The 17,022-nt window shown below is 47.2% G+C and overlaps 1 protein-coding gene across 1 annotated transcript; it reads left to right on the forward strand.

The window, feature by feature from the left end:
• The first annotated feature begins 6,064 nt into the window (after positions 1 to 6,064).
• On the forward strand, positions 6,065 to 16,468 carry MRI1 (methylthioribose-1-phosphate isomerase 1). The gene is made up of 6 exons (XM_078603317.1): positions 6,065 to 6,334; positions 11,818 to 12,053; positions 12,898 to 13,067; positions 13,976 to 14,152; positions 15,418 to 15,642; positions 15,891 to 16,468. The coding sequence occupies exons 1-6, from the start codon at positions 6,203 to 6,205 to the stop codon at positions 16,016 to 16,018; spliced, it is 1,068 nt and encodes a 355-aa protein (XP_078459443.1). The 5' UTR covers positions 6,065 to 6,202; the 3' UTR covers positions 16,019 to 16,468.
• The last annotated feature ends 554 nt before the right edge of the window (positions 16,469 to 17,022 follow it).

A 17,022-nucleotide genomic window follows, 5' to 3' on the forward strand; every position in this document is an offset into this window, starting at 1 on the left:
CACAATTAACGATTTCTTTTGTTGAGAGGTACGGACTGCACGTTTGACACTGCGTGCCAACTCCAGTGTGTGTATATATATCCTGATCAATTGCCAGCGCGAAGGCCACGGGCTAATACGTTAAATTGCCTTGGGGAGAGGGAAACCCTTCCTTCCCGTGTAGCCCTATGCAAGTAGTAGTAAGCGTGGCACGGGAACGATATGGAAGGAACTTCCCTTTGAAAATTTCACTCGCCCACGCTGTGAATAACGATAATAATGGACAATGCAGTATTTGTGAACACAATGCAGCATTGCCTCTTAGACGGGTAAATGATCGTGCACATCTTAAGACGTTTTAAATATCGCTGAGATTTGAGCGTTGACGTCAAACGAGTCGACATTTCCACAAAGTATGTATGTTGAGCTTCTTTCGCACCGTACGTAGCCAACCGCGGTAATGGGAATAACAACAACGCACACAGATGCGAGCACAATCATTCAGTCACAAACTCGTGAGTCATTTGAGTCTTCTCATTTCGTTATGGCAGGGGGGTGGGGGGGTTGACGAGAAATGTTCGTGTCGAGGATGGCGAGTGAGCCAGTGAACGGCTTCAGAAACAAGCAACATGGTGAATATCTGAAACGCTGCCGGAGAATGATCGAAGCGGTGCAATGCGGTCCATGGTTCGAGGCGGGTGACAGCAATTCGCACTGCGGGCTATTCTTGATTGTCCTCCGTTGTAAGTCTGCCGTGCGATGTTCTGATGCCGTTCAATTTCGACTCATTGTTTACGGCGCAAGTTGAAACCCGGGGGGGGAGTATCTTCCTTGCGTGGGAAGTCGGCAATTCCACTGGCGTGCATTTAAATTCGAAAAGTGACTTTAATCCCACGGGAGTTGACAGTGCTTTGTGAGTGACGGAAAGCGAGGAGCACGCCCTGCACATTGCAGTCACAGCGAAAGACATGAATTATGACATAATTATGATGAATGTGCTCATAAGTGAGTCTTTCAGTTGATGTCGTGTAATGAACTTGAGAAGTAGGCGCACAATGGTTTCACTTAGTACCGCGTTCATAGCCCTATTGCGACTAACGGTAATTTCCTTTCTCATCATGAACAAGGCGTTCTTAGGCAGCCTGTGTCATTTGCTTTTGTTTACTTTTAAATTACTCGGCAAAAAAATGCATCTGTAGTAAGTGTATAGGACTGCATTTTACTCCAGTGGTCATGAATGCAATACAAACCAGCTTTACCAAGTGTACGCTCAGCCAGCAACAATATTGTATATCTAACACATTCAAATAATGTGCAGTCCTATGTCAAGATACTGTTGGACAAAGGTTTACCCACACCGTCTCGGTGATGGCAATTATTTGACCATACTTCACCACGCTGGTCAGTGGGGCTTCGGGACAAGACCAGTTATATCACGCAACCGATGTTAACCGTGGCTGGGAATCGAACCCGGGAGTGCCTAGTTCATGACACCGTGTGCTAACCACTCTTCCCACCGCTCTACCAAACACTTGCACAATGGCTTGTATTCGCATTGAAGGGAAACGGCTGCTGGTTTTCGTAGCAATAAAGAATTTATTGAACGATATTAATGCCTCAGGCCAAGTCTGTATGAAGCTTCTTGTTTCCGTAATTGCTCAATAAAAAGGAATATTGTTTATATTAACAAGGTAGCGTTTTGTTCTTCATGTGTATCATGTACGTGAAACGGGGATACTGCCATGATGTAAACGGTGAGCGCACCTGACTTGCCATTCGGAAGTCGTCGGTTCAATTCAATCTCCCGGCGCGGCAGTTTCAACAATGCTGCACGTCTCTTAAATCCCCCTGCCACCTCCGTCTAAACTTTTTTTTATTTTACCACGTAAGGCCCACTGAGCTATATAGCTCTTTTTCAGAAGCGACCTGGCCACCAATTATAGTTTAGCAAAGTGGCTTGTCACGTGTGAATGTATAACAGCTCTAAATGCACGCTGATTATAAATGTGGAGGGAAAAACCGGAGGACCCGGAGAAAAATCCACGCGACCACGGGGAGAGTGAAATGCAAACTCCGAATATACAGCAGCAGGCGTCAGGTTCGAGATCGAACCCACGACCTCCTCTATAGCAGGCGAGGTCGTTAACATCTCGCCACCGCGTTATGAACTGTTAATAGGTACATCACCGTTTTGCAATCGGTAGGTCACTGGTGGTGGGGGAAAATGTCGGTCCTTCCACCTTTTGCAAGAAGTCTGACCCGTGTGGAAGAGTAGACCAAAATACCTTCAAGAGGGATTCTCTCGTGCCCCCTCTAAGTGGAGGTACTTCCAGCAGCAGTGGCGCGAGTAGGTCATTGCAGGGTAGCACCTTTAGAAATGTGATGAAACATGTACATACACACAACTCTATGCATGGATGTTTACCGCAAGCCAATATGAAATGATGCTAGGCTATTTCATACCAACAAGTTGTGTTATTACAATCAATAACGTGGTACAGTTTCATATGGTTGTTGGTTTTCATATCATCTCAAAACACGCTTAAACATTGAAAAATTGTGTAAAATATTATGTACATATTTAGCATGATGACAAATTCGTATTACGCATTGTTGATAACGCGCATATCTGTGATAATGTCTGACAATATAGAGGTAAATTATAATGCCGTGTGCATTGTGTGCCTTATATTCTGCGGTGGTGACTTTTAAAGTAACGTATAGTTGCTATATTAAACAACCAAGTACAAATACATAGACGTGCTTATTATGTGACATTGACACAATATTCAGTAAGACCAATAATGGAAGAAGAAATAAATTAATTTAAACATCACAGCGCTCATGTTCAATTATTTGCTGAGTTGGTTCGTTGTGCTATAGATGTTATAATATATTACACTGTATTGCAGCAGTCACTTGCTGGTCACTCAAGTCCTGCCAGCAGTCAGTTGCCTTCTGATCACTCTTCGGTCGCTCCTGCCATGGTAACACTTTCCCCAATGAACTTCGCTCATTTATTCCTCCATCCACGTTGAGGACTCGGTCTGACCAGACTCTTTCGTCTCATTCACACTGTTCGGCCACCCCACTGCAGGTCACAGCGCTTACACCTTCTTCAATAGATGATAAATAGTGCTGTTTGTTGCTGACCGCTCGGCGTTGTGTGCCTATGCTCAGCAACTGTGATTTTAAAAAAATTGTAATCAAGACTCGGAACATTGCAGCGCCACATTGAATCGTATTTCACAATCATACAATGCTTATCGGGCCAGTGAACATTTGAATGTTGCCTATAATTTAAGGCACAAATGAAACATGTCATAACAATAATGTACCGCCCATTGTCAAGTCACGAGAGGATGAAAGCCTCCCTGCGCAGTGGCGCTCGTTTTGGCCTTAGTGCAGCACGCTGCTCAGTTAGGTTTATGGAGGAGAAGGGGGGGATAGCAGATCAGAAGCAAACTCGGGCCACGTGGTAAATAGCAGAGTGCGCCAAGCACTGTGCCACCAATTTATTTCAATATTATCCCTGTTGTATATCTCAAACCACGGTTCTTCACGTGTAGGGGGGGGGGGGTAAAATATTTCAAGCCGTTTACATTCGAACTCATAATCACTGCCCCGTGAGCCGGCAGTCGCCTCTAACTCTACCGTCAGAGAGATTTGACATAGATTTAAAGCTTTCGTGACTGCAGGGATTCATCTTCTTGGTTCTTTCGGTAAAGTCACGTAGAATGGAAATAATAAAATAATAAAAATAAAACATAATAAAATAATTCTCACTTATTTTAAAATGTTTTATTTTTATTATTTTATTATTTCCATTGTACGTGACTTGGAAATAATAAAATAATAAAAATTAAACGTAATAAAATAATTCTCACTTATTTTATAGCTTTATTTTTATTATTTTATTATTTCCATTCTACGTGACTGTACCGAAAGAACCAAGAAGAAGATTTGACATGGTCTACGGCAATATTTGTACGTACGTATGTTGAACTTCTTTCGCACCATACGTCACCAACCGTGCTAATTGGAGGTGCGGGAGACGGACAACGTCGATGAAGGAATTTAGGTTTTGAAGAATTGCGTGAGGTTTGCGTCTACGTGAAGTAGTTTCGAAACAACTCGTTTTGAAAAGCTTTCTGAGCCATCGTGAAAGATCCATTTAAACTTCAAGGTTACTGATAACCTGGGGCAGAGGCCCAAAATGCCGAACGGTCAGCAACAAACTGCACTTCTTGAGAAGGTAATAGAAAATCGTCGATGGGTTTCTTGAACTGAGCGATGTTATTTTAAGTTGGACAAAGAGACCATAGGAGGGATTTTCAAAGTCGAGCAGTGAAAAGAAAGCAGAAACATATCCCTTGTCACCTGCAGTGTGATGGTTGAAGACAATTTAGGTGAGATGTGTATTATTATTTTTTTAATGCAAGGGAAAATGTTTAATTTCACTCTTTAAATGTTTTTTTCCTACTCTATCCAATAGGGCGAATTACGCATGTCTCAATGGCTCTAGAATAAATATGACTTTAATCTTTATAAAGTATGGGAGCGGTGGTGCATTCGGTTTGGTGAAATTAGTTCGATTCCTAGCCAAGGGTAGCATCAGTGGCTAGTGACATCTCCAGGTGCTCCGATTTCATCCCACACGAATGAAACCACTAATTATTGGCCAAACATGCCCATGTAGAAGGACGCTCGCGATTATTAGCTTTTCAAACTCATTAATCTTTCGTGAGAAAACGATGTCATCGTGAATGCCCAAACGAACGAGTCAGGGCCTGGATCATTGTAACCGATACCTCCGATTAGCACGGTTGGCTACGTACGGTGAGAAAGAAATTCAACATACATACAGTTCCAGTTGTTCAAGATCATCATTGGTTTGACAGGCCCTCGGTATCACATTGTACAGTTGTTTTGACCATTAAAAACTTGCTCAGAAACATTTAAAACATGTCATTCTCATCAGGATCCATGCTGCGAGAGGCGAAATCTCCTACTCTGATGAACTCAATCTCTCTGGCCCAGCTGTGCATCTCTTTTGAAGAAGGGCTATTGCGTAAAACGTCGCCGATTTTCTACTTCAGTAACTTGAAGGCAGCGTTGTTGGCGAGTGTGTTGAGCTTATTTTTAAATCCTTTATATTAAGTTCACTGGCTTGCTTGCTTGCGCGCTTATGACCGTGCAAATTTTCGGTCGTTTTTTAACCCACTTCCCGTGATTCAATCGAGCTGACATTTTGCACACAGACTCGTTGTGCGTGACAATTTATTTTCGTGAAAAAAATTCCCAAATTTTACACTTTTTAGGGGAAAAAAACATTTCATATTTAATTTAAAATACCAATGTGATAAAAATTAAACTCTTACTCAAGAAAAACAGAAATGAATAATAAAATAAAACCGATGCCACGCATATAAAGGATTTTACGGGTTAATTTTTTGTTGTTGTTTTAGCCACTTATCAGCCAAACGAGAGCGCGTCAAGGGACAGATTAAACGATGGCAATTCATTATCGCGCACGCTCTCGCTTGGCGCAAACGTTGAGGGCATTCGTTGGCATGTAGCAGTGGGTAGATCATGGGTTTTTATCACCTCTGGACGGTCGTTCTTCGTTTGGGGGGTGGGGGGCACTTCAACTGACACGTGGGGCGAGAAGGGGGCTTCGTCATTGCAATGTGAAACCATTCGTGCTTTGGTGAAATGAACGGGAGAATGCGAATGTCAATCTCGCGTCTGTGGGTCACAAAAATGGTCCTCCGCCGCCATCTATTGGACACATCGAGCAAAAGCCACACGTTTGGCCAGCCGAATACATGCAAAAAAAACACACACGCATTTCTAACGCAAGATTACACAACAACAACAACAAACGAAATACACTTCTTGTAGGACCACGTCTCTCGTGCGTGGGTGTTCACCGTCGACTGAAAAGGGCCATCGTGCTACCCAGGCTGACACCATCAATCACGAACGCGATGCCCTCGCCATTCATTGTCCCTCTAACAAAACCAAATCGCATCAACCATCCCCACGCTCACCATCCCCCAGTTCTTCCGGGTGAGAGTTTAAAGAAGTCTCGCCCAATCACGATCATCAAACACACACACACACCATCATCAGAAGCACATGTTCGTCGCAGCGTGGAAAAGGGAGAAGACAAAAAGTTGACGTCTTGAGACTTTGTGGTGTGATAGGAATTAAGTTCGCGATGGCTCTCGAAGCCATCAAATACAGCCGGGGGGAGCTGTGCATTCTCAACCAGCTACTGCTGCCCCATCTCACCGTGTACGAGGCGGTGAAGACCACGGACGATGGGTGGAACGCGATCAAGGACATGAAGGTGGTTGGCCCACTGCTGATTTCCCCCCGAGATGTTAACTCCCTCGTCTGGTGTGCAGGAGGTCGTGGGTTCGATCCCGACCCTGACGCCTGCTGCTGTATATTTGGAGTTTGCGTGTTTCTCATCATCATCACGATGGCTAGGAGATGTTGACTACCTCGCCTGGTGTACAGGAGGTCGTGGGTTCGATCCCGACCCTGACGCCTGCTGCTGTATATTTGGAGTTTGCGTGTTTCTCATCATCACGGTGGCTAGGAGATGTTGACTACCTCGCCTGGTGTACAGGAGGTCGTGGGTTCGATCCCGACCCTGACGCCTGCTGCTGTATATTTGGAGTTTGCGTGTTTCTCATCATCACGGTGGCTAGGAGATATTGACTACCTCGCCTGGTATGCAGGAGGTCGTGGGTTCGATCCCCACTGACGCCTGCTATGTATTTGGAGTTGGCGTGTCTCTCGTCATCATCACGGTGGCTAGGAGATGTTGACTACCTCGCCTGATATGCAGGAGGTCGTGTCGTGGGTTCGATCCCCACTCTGACGCCTGCTGCTGTAGATTTGAAGTTTGTGTGTCTCATCATCATCACGGTGGCTAGGAGATGTTGACTACCTCGCCTGGTGTACAGGAGGTCGTGGGTTCGATGCCCACTCTGACGCCTGCTGCTGTATATTTGGAGTCTGCGTGTCTCTCTTCCCGTGGCCTTAAATTCGAGATCTTGTGTCTTTGTGTGTAGATGTGTGTGTCCTGGGCCTCCCCTAGATCGACTCGGCATCAAATGAGTACAGTACCGTGTGCGGTGTGTAAACATCGCCACTGGGGAGACAAAGGCGGCCGGGCGTGGTGCTGGCCACCCCACACGCCGGCGTTCGTAGGTGCTCGCGAACAGGACTTCATACCTGTCAACCCCTTATCAGTGCCTACCTTATGGGGCCGTCCATAAATGACGTCACGTCCCCTAAGGGGGGGGCAGACATTTGTGACGTGTGTATGCGTTGTGTATACGAGGGCATTGATTTAAATGACAATGAGATCTTGTGCAAAGGTGAGTGTGTAGGTGTGTGTTCCACGTGAACGTATACGAGCACGTATTACTCAATAGCTACTATATTAGGTAACTCCGTATGACACTTTAAAAACTGGTTATCAGAAAACATTTTAAAATTGTAATTATAATCAGGCCCCACGGCGTTCAGTGCAGTCTCCAAACTCTCATTATTTTGTGCGTTTAGTTTTTTGTTCTTCCCCCGCACCTCTAATGAGCACGCTTGGCTAAGTACGGCATGAAAGAAGTTAAACACACATACATTATCCTCTTCTTGATCATGTAACCCTACCCGTCAACCAAGACCTCAACAACATAACTCGCTGTCAACTCAAGTCCAGATACCCCTTCAGGGATCGTGCTGTCAACATCCTATTGTATCACCCAAATCTGGATGAACGCTGGCTAACAGAGTAGAGCCATGTTGATGTCCACCCCATTCGAGACTCGAATAACGCAACTGCTGGCTTTGACATTCCTCGAAGACACAGGTGTCACCATTAAGCGCATCAGAACATCAAACGGCCGATGCACACGTCTCCTTCATGAATGGAACATTTAAGACAAGCCACGGCAGGGCGAACTATGGACCACAGAGTAGATCACTGTAGCCTGCACTCCTTCAACGGAGGAATGGCAAAACTACACGAAGTGTCTACTGAAGGCCCTCTCGTGGCCAGCAGACCTCGACATTGGCATTAAACTCCTGAACATATCCAATAATATAATTACCCACTCTGTCTCTCTGGCCACTCTATGAGCTTTGAAGAAGAGCCGTTGCCTGAAACGTCATCTATTATTAAATATATCTTTTTTTATTTCGAGGCCACACACAGTGTTGTTGATGACTGTGTTGCGGTTTTTGGGTTCTGAATTTAAATCGTCTCCGCGTCACATGCGGCTCTCGTTTAGCAAACATCAGAAGGGGCAGGGTGCAGTCACTCAATTCATATTTTGACTTAGACGGTTGGTAAACATGGGAAGGGGCGGACAGGAGTGCGTCTCAATAACCGCAGCTCGGCAGTGGGAAATACGTGGGTGTAATAATTCATGAGAGAAAGCGCATAAATATTGTAAAGTCCTTTACCCATGCATGAATCTAAATTGATTCTCAAGACTTTTTCAGGAGGGCACTTCTTTTGGATTGCTATCTATGGCTAGCTGTTGTTATTTTACTTATGTCGTAAATTTAAAACTGCCATGCCCTTTATTTATCCTGGAAAATTTCCACTGGATCCCAATGCTCCATTTCAGAAAGGTCCAGCCTGCGTTGGGAGGTTTGGCCATTTCCTTTATTATTGAGTGGCGTGTTGGAGGAAAGTGGATTACCCAGAGAAAATACACACGTAAGAAATGATTGCACTCGAAGCACTGAACAGATAGATTCAACAATCCATGTCCTAGGGACTTTTCTGGTGGATGTAAGCAGGAGTAAGAGACTATACCTACGTTATGCACACAACGGTCAGTAATCTACTTTCCTGACTGCTGCAGACACTGACTGACTTACCTCATCAGAAGATAAGCAGGTTTGGGCCTGCTTAGTGTTTGGAAGGTAGACCACCGTACACAAAACAGACGTTATAGGCTGCTTTGAGGCTATCTTGTGAGCAGCAGAGGGCAGTGGAGAGAGAAAAACACATCTATTTTGTGCTGTAATGTGTTGCCACATCTATGCACCTCGCCTTCACTGACCTGCTCTTGCCAGCGTGGTGAAGTACGGTTCACAGCGTGGGGTGGCCCTCATCCAGCAGTGGATTGACAAAAGGGCTGTGCGTGTGCAAGAGCTCTTGTCCCAATAGCCTATACGGTTTTATGAGATGTTTTCATCTGTGTGTGCATCTGTGCTTTTGTCTGCAATGGATTGCCACAAGGGCTGTACGTGCAAGCACCTTGCTGCCCATGCTGGTGCCTGTTTTTATGCGGGTTATGATAATAATGTCACGTCTTCATACAGGGAAGCCTCATTAGTCTCCAATTCTGCCAGGAGGGGCCTGCATTGGGACGTTTGTGGCAGTTCCTTTTTAAGGATTGTTTTGCATGTGGGAGGTAACCGGAGTACCGAGAGAAAACCCACACATGTGTAGTGAGTGACTTCCGAGACACAGCGTGTAGAGGGCTTCTTATTTATTTCTCACATTTCAGGCACGATCACTGGGCGACATAGCCGACCCATCTACACAGCCCCATCGTCGGCATCTAACTATATAGGTGGCTGACTAATGTAGCGACGACGACGACGATGGGAGCCGTGCAGAGGATCAGCCATGCGGCCAGACGATGAAGAGAGATGACGGTGAAGACAGTGACGGCAGCCAGGACCCGGACCCCCATGACAGCCTCGAACCTTCGGTCACGTACCCCTCATATACTTCCCGGCATAGCCAGGCTCCGCCTCCGGCCACGCCTCCGGACACGCCTCCTTCTAGAACCTTCAACAGGTTCCCGGAGATTCCCGACTGACCCCGCCTTTGACCTTCAACCCAGTTACTTCTAGTTGGTTATTATATAATGCACCAATAGTCCTGGTCAACAGATGGCCCTCTGTCATTAACACATGTACGCACACGAATCCCACTTGCTGCGCTGCCATCAGTAGGTTTCAGAGGTTCACCAATCTGCATGTGATCCGCCAACCCTTGCCTCCAAAGTGCTGGATCGCGGGTATGCGCCAGAATATTAACTCAAAAAGAGCTTAAATAGAATTGTAGAATTCATTATTATACGACAGTAAATCAATTATTGTAGTGAAGAAAATAGTGCGGAGAAGTGCACACTTGGAATTAACACCGAGAGACAGGAAGAAGGAAAAGTGCATTGATAGGGGAGCAAACGCAAGTCCGAGGCTTCTTTGCGACCGCTAAGAAATGATCAGTGGGCTTGAGCAGCACTCATCATTCGCCGCGAGAAGGGATGATGGCTGACGGACAAGACTGGGGGACAGAGTGGTAGCCAGGGGTCCGTCACTCTTGCAAAACGGAGACTCACCTTGTCGCTTTGTGTCCTCGGCTGGATGAACGAGCTAAACGTGAAATGAGGGAACACGCACCACCGAGTGGACGACCGCGCCGAGACAGAGCGAAGGAATGAGCGTGTGCGCGGGAGCGAGATGGATCGTGCCATTCGCGGGACCGCGGCAGATGGTGACGGCGTGTATAGGCTTTCATCGAGCAGTGGATAGAACGTGGTTGATGGTGATATTTTTCTCATTAAAATTTCGGCGGCGGAGAATAAGTTGTACTATATTATTATAGAAACGTTAAAGCATCATCTTGATGTTCCCCCATGAGGAATGCAAAATTACAGTTAATCATCTTGCAACTCTTAAAAACGCATTTAACCGTGCTGTATTTGCATGCCCTACAAATGAAAGAAGGCACAGTATTTAAGCGATTACAGTTAAGCAATTAAATAGGGTTATTTTTAAGTTGTGCAAAAGTTGCAGAATCTCTTGGCAAAAGCTTAAATGTTTCTCATTATCTGACAGCACACCTTGAATTGTACCCAGGACTTAGTTTCTTCCTCAATATTTTCACAGCCGTTGATAACTCCGCTTGCCCAAATGCTGGGAGGTGGCAAGTGACCAGTAGCCACAGCCAAGAGTGAGAAGTATGCTGTATTTGATATGCCAGGCACAAACATTATTTTCATTTCCCCGACGCGAATGGGTAAAGGTGCGGCCCTGCAATGATTTGCTCGTACAACTGCTGACAGAAAGGACTCCCCCAGCGGGAGCTTGCAGATCCCGAGAGGGTATTTTCACCGACTCTTTCACGTTGGCGCAAGCTATCTTACAAATGGTTGGAGAAGCTCACGCACTTTAACCCACCACACGTGGCCTGTCGTGTTACTTGACCCTATCCCGATCCGTGACGTGTGCAAGTTGCAGGGTGGGTCCCGTTCACCGCTGAATCTGGGAAAGCGGTTCGTAGTTAATTTTATTTGGAAAGGCGTAGCGCCGCTGTTTTTAAAAACATTGTACCCACCGCAGAGAACTGTAGCGACACGACCGCAGTCGACGATAGCTGGCGCCTAACTGTGCCACACGCTTTCCCACATGGCCCTGTGGGAGCCTCGGTACCAATACAGTTATTTAATATTTTTAGAAAAACTGATGACGTACACGTACGTCATTGGAACAAGAAAGGGTTAGGTATTTATACTTCTAGGTGAACAGCGAAGGGGAGGGGGGATTTAAGAATATTGGCCATTTAAAAAATCTCAACTGCCACGCTGGGAGATGGCTTGAAACTGGCGACTCCTGGATTGTAAGTCCAGTGCGCCAACCATCACATCACCGTGACAGCATTTCGACCGGGGCAGACCCGGCTGAAATTGAGCCATGAGTTTTAACCCGTGTCAGTTTAACACGTAGGCTTTCGCGACCAATATTATTCATAATCAATTATGAATTTAACCCGTGTCTTCTGCCACCCGCCAGGTACGCGGCGCTCCAGCGATAGCGATCGTGGGCTGCCTGAGCCTTGCCGTCGAGATCACCAAAAGCAAGTTCACCTCCATGGAGGCGCTCGTGGAGTTTGCCCGGGAGCGGCTCGCATACCTTGTGACGGCGCGCCCCACCGCTGTCAATATGAGCAGAGCGGCGACCGACATTGGCGCGACGCTCTGCCAGCTGGTCGCTCTGCCTGGAGCGACGATCGACAGCGTGGAGAAAGGGTGGGTGGTGGTGGTGGTGGTGATGATGGTGATAATGGTGATGGTGGTGACGGCGGTGGTGGCAATGGTTGGTACAGTAAGGGGCGCAGTTGGTGCGTCTGCCAGTCAGCTCAGTCAACCCATGACACCTGGGTCAGTCCCGTAACCTGTCGGCGAGCCTTCAACACCTCACGTGGCCTCAAAGTGCACCTGGCCTTGGTATTGGTGGTAATGGTGGTTGCGGTGGTGGTTGAGGTGGTGGCGGTGTTGATAGTAGTTGTGGTGGTGGCAGTGATGGTGGTACCAGGTGATCTGTGCCGGTTCGGTTCCACCAGCTCGGCAGTTGACACTTGGTTTCCTCAGGGCGTTGGTGGATTAAAAAAGAAAATGTTGAGGCGGCTTGATCCGTTGTCCGCTTCATTTCACACTGATTAGGCCACGTAGAGGGAGGCTGGCATTGATTGGCGGAGGGGATACAGCAGCAAGAGCTCACCCCACCCAAGACGTTCTCATGGCATCAGTTGTGGAGGATTATTCTTTTACAAGACATCGACACGCCTCTTTGTTGAAAGTTATTGACATTTCCATATCCGGTGTCTCGTAAGATTGAGCCATCAATATAATCGGAGTCCTTTTCATCTCGGCTTCACTCCTACCACAATTTACACACGGTAACAAAACTCGTGATGACCTTACTGCCCGCGTTTCACATCCAACACCATTGCATTTGAACCGATTATGAAGGACAAGTTAGGAATTTTTACAGAACGAAGGGACAGGATTTTAAGAGTTTACGGACAAAACGTAGCAATGTTGTCGCCTGCTCTTGCTTGCTTGGTGCCGCGCCCTCTCCTTCGTCGTCCAGACTCTTGGAGGCGATAGAGGCCATGATGGCGAAGGATCTGAGTGACAACAAGAGCCTCGGCAGATTTGGGGCCGAGCACATAATGGCCAACAGCCAGAAGGACAAGGCCATTGTCCTCACTCACTGCAACACGGGATCGCTGGCCACGTCCGGCTATGGGACAGCTCTCGGTAAGCCGCCACACGTCGCAAGAATTTTAACGGTTTGCACCAGGGGGAGCTTTTTGTTCCTTACTGATGGCCGAATAGGACTTTCAAATACCTTTGGCGAGGGGGAGAAGGACGGGGGGCGCACGGGAACGCACAGACGCGCACAGGCCTCCGTTGCTGCGTGAGGCCTTCGTACTGATAGAAGTGGCTGAACGTTGCGGAAATGAGAAGGGCAGTGTTGCCGCGTTAAAAACATGCCCATCCAGTGCATGATTGGTGCGGCTGAGATGGTAGCAGTTTACGGATAAATATTGTTTTGCCGGCTGTTTTTAATCGGTAGGCCTCATGTGACCGCAGGCCACATTTCATACGGTACGCGGGCCATGCGATCCGCATCCCTGGTTTACCCGCTGCAGATTTAAGGGTGAACAGAGCGATGTGATGGCAACTGGGGCAGTAGGGTGGCAGCGCAGTGGTAGACACGTTTGCCTCGCAGCTAGAAGGCCCTGGGTTCGATTCTGTGTAGAGTTTGTACATTCTCCCCTTGTTTTGCATTGGTTTTTCTCTGGGTTCTCCGGTTTCCTCCTAGAGCTAAAAAAAACCTATCACCATGTAACTGGTATTGGCCAGAGATCCCAATGCTGAAAGATCGGCTGCAAGTTACTCAATTAGGATCATGTGTCGCAACATCACCCCCCTCGACTGCACAAACGTAACAGCACTCTCCAGCAAGTGAGCCTTGACACTCCTTAAGGCGTTCCTGGGTAAAGAACAGGAATAATAATAACAACAGCAACAATGATAATTAATAATTAGAATAAACCAACAGATTCCCATTTTTTTTTTTCTGCACCAATCGCTTCACCAGGTGGTGAACCCCCGGAGCGCCGACACGTTTGAGCCCCGCTCCGCTGTGTTGTTCTTCGCAGGGGTTGTCCGCTCTCTGCACGAATCCGGGTGGCTGGAGCGCGTGTACTGCACAGAAACACGGCCGTACAACCAGGGCTCGCGCCTCACGGCGTACGAGCTGGTGAGCGACGCCATCCCCGGCACACTCATCACCGACAGCATGGCAGCATTTGCCATGAAGGAGCGGGGCATCACAGGTATTCTGGAATTTTTTACACGTGTGTATATATATTTTTCACTAGACTTTCCCGCAGAGCGCTACCTATTTTATCTACCCTTGATCGGGATTGGAACTGCTTCAGGATTCACCAGCTGGAATAGTAAATGCACGTATTAATTTCCTTGTTGTAAGGAATCGCTTACGGGCCCGCTAATAAAGTTTACTTTTGTCAGGGTGTTCACTAGAACAGGCTGAACGGCAGTTTGAACTGGGCGTTCGGAGAGAAATAAAAAAACAAGACGTGGTAAAAAATTTACGCATTGCCGCGTATGCGTGAAATTGCATTTGCACGGGTCTCCTTGTCAAATGCGAAATGAAAACGTTGCATATAATACGCGGAGGTACATGTGTACGGGCATTCACTCGGATAGACCCACTTCTCTGCAAATGTGCATTTTGTTCACGATTTGTTTCAATCGTCAACAATTTGCAGCTTCGTTTGCGGCGATCAACTCGCTCGATCGCCAAACGTCGCCACGGTTGACTCTCAAGAGTGTGCAGCAGTCGCATCACATCTTAGCCGGTTGAACGACTGCTGGCAGCCGAACGAGCGAGCTTTGGGTGCTTGGCAGAGCGTGCGATGACTGTACACGGGGCCGCTAATGGAACGCGATCACTGTGTGGAGGTAGAAATCAGCACGAGAAGGCGGCGTTCCTACAGCTACGTTCGAAATAAACGGGGGTATCGTTGTAAGCACGGTCCATTTGTACCAAGGTCATGCTGTAGGCATCAATATGTTGCTATCTTGTTTCAGAATGTTTTGATCGTAGCCGCTTGTCAATCCGCTGCTGGATGAAGGCTACGCCCACACCATCTTAAGTTATGGTGGGGGTTTACCTTTCCCTGTTTCACGTTGGTCAGTGCAGGCTGGTGAAAGGATGCCCCAGCACTTGTTCAGATAACATTGTCCACGGGGGGGGGGAATAGCTGTTGCCTGGAATCGAACTGTGGTTGCTGGAATATTGGTGCGGTGGGGCAAACCCCTGCACTCCACCCCCATTAAAATGTTTTCGTCGCACGTTAATTCTTCTTCGTGGAAATACGTGAACGAGGTGGACGAACGGGGAAGCGACTCCAAACCGTGAGGGTCGTGGTCACCTCCGATTAGCACGGATGGCTACGTACGGCACAAAAGAAGTTCAACGTACGAGCGAGCGAGTGAGCGAGCGAGCCGGTAAAAACGAGGCAAGGGGAAGCGTTGAGACGAGCCAGGCTGTTGTCGGGATGCGCGTTGCCGCCAGCGGTGGTGGTGGGTGCGGACCGCGTGGCCGCCAACGGGGACACGGCCAACAAGGTGGGCACCTATCAGCTGGCGGTGGTCGCAAAGCACCACGGCATACCATTCTACGTGGCGGCGCCCAGCACGTCGTGTGACCTGACGCTGGAGGACGGCGAGCGGATCGTAATCGAGGAGAGGCCGCACGCGGAGCTGACCGAGATTAACGGGACTCGTGTTGCCCCTCCAGGCAAGTCGTTTTTTTTATTTTATTTCTGCCGTTGCCGCATTTAACCTTTGGAAGTTCGTCGCAGTTCGCCGCCCACGCGTTTTACAAAAAATAAAAAGAGCGGGGCAAACGTTTGTGGAACTGGTGCACAGCGGATGGCGAGAACGTGGAGAATTTAACGGCGCTGGGTCGTATCATCACGGCGCGAATTTTATTTTGCAATTGTGACCCAAACATTGTGCTCTTGTTGTGACCGTCTCATTTCGCAGGAATCGATGTTTGGAATCCGGCGTTTGACGTGACCCCTCAGGACTTGATCACGGGGGGCATCGTGACGGAGTTGGGGGTTTTCGAGCCGTGCAAGTTGAAGGAAGCTCTCCAGGCCAAAGAGAAATAAACGAGAGCCGCCTTGTGCGGACAAGTGTCCATCTGGAAAAACAAATAAAAGCTGTCCCCAACAGAAATAATCCTGAGGCTCTCACGGGGTATAGAGGAACGAAAGAAACAAACATTCCGCATGAATAATTGTTACGTTTGTGTGTGTAGTTCATTAACAAGAACAAAAACGACATTGCAATGCTTAATTTTAGCGTATAAATAAATAAACGGTGCGTTCTTGTTACATATCTGCTCTGGAGCACAAGCAGAAGTGGTTTACGTGTTATTAACAGAAAGAGTTCACGTTGACAAGAGTCTTTATTGATTATATATGATTTACACAGCTAAAGATACTGTAACCCACAGACAGTCTGTAATCACTGCTGCTTCAATCACTGGTGTAACATATGCTTAACTGTGTAACTCTTTGCCAGCAGGCCATGAACATAATACAAACAGTCAAATAATATACATGTACTGTGTCTCTATATTCAGCGTTTGAGCATTTTTTTCTTACTTTTAAAGCTATGCCAGCATTACATTAAAAGCACTTCTAGAATTGAAGGCATTTCGATTGATTTAAGTGTGAATAAAAAAATGTCTTCAAGACCGCCACGACCACAAGGACCACAAAGGACAAAGCTTCTGTCGAGTCGTTCGCGATAAACGCACAGCCACGTCCGCAGGCTCGCGACGAGCGCGTGTTCGAAAAAGTAAACTACTACGGCAAATCTTGGTGCTTTCGGTAAAGTCACGTAGAATGGAAATAAAAAAAAACATAATAAAATCATTCTCACGACGTTTCGGCCACAACGCAAGCAGCCGTCCTCAGGTGGAGAACAGGTCTGTCGAGAAGACGGTCTGTTTTATTTTTATTATTTTATTATTTCCATTCTACGTGACTTTACCGAAAGAACCAAGAAGATGAATCCATGCAGTCAAAAAATACTACGGCAAAGTAAACGTCAGCTGTAAAATAAAGCTGCCCCTTGCACCACAAACCAACGGGTTGAGAAAATTTGG

Source organism: Lampetra planeri, chromosome 20 (genome assembly GCF_965212315.1).
Source record: "Lampetra planeri chromosome 20, kcLamPlan1.2.h2, whole genome shotgun sequence".
Lineage (NCBI taxonomy): Eukaryota > Metazoa > Chordata > Hyperoartia > Petromyzontiformes > Petromyzontidae > Lampetra > Lampetra planeri.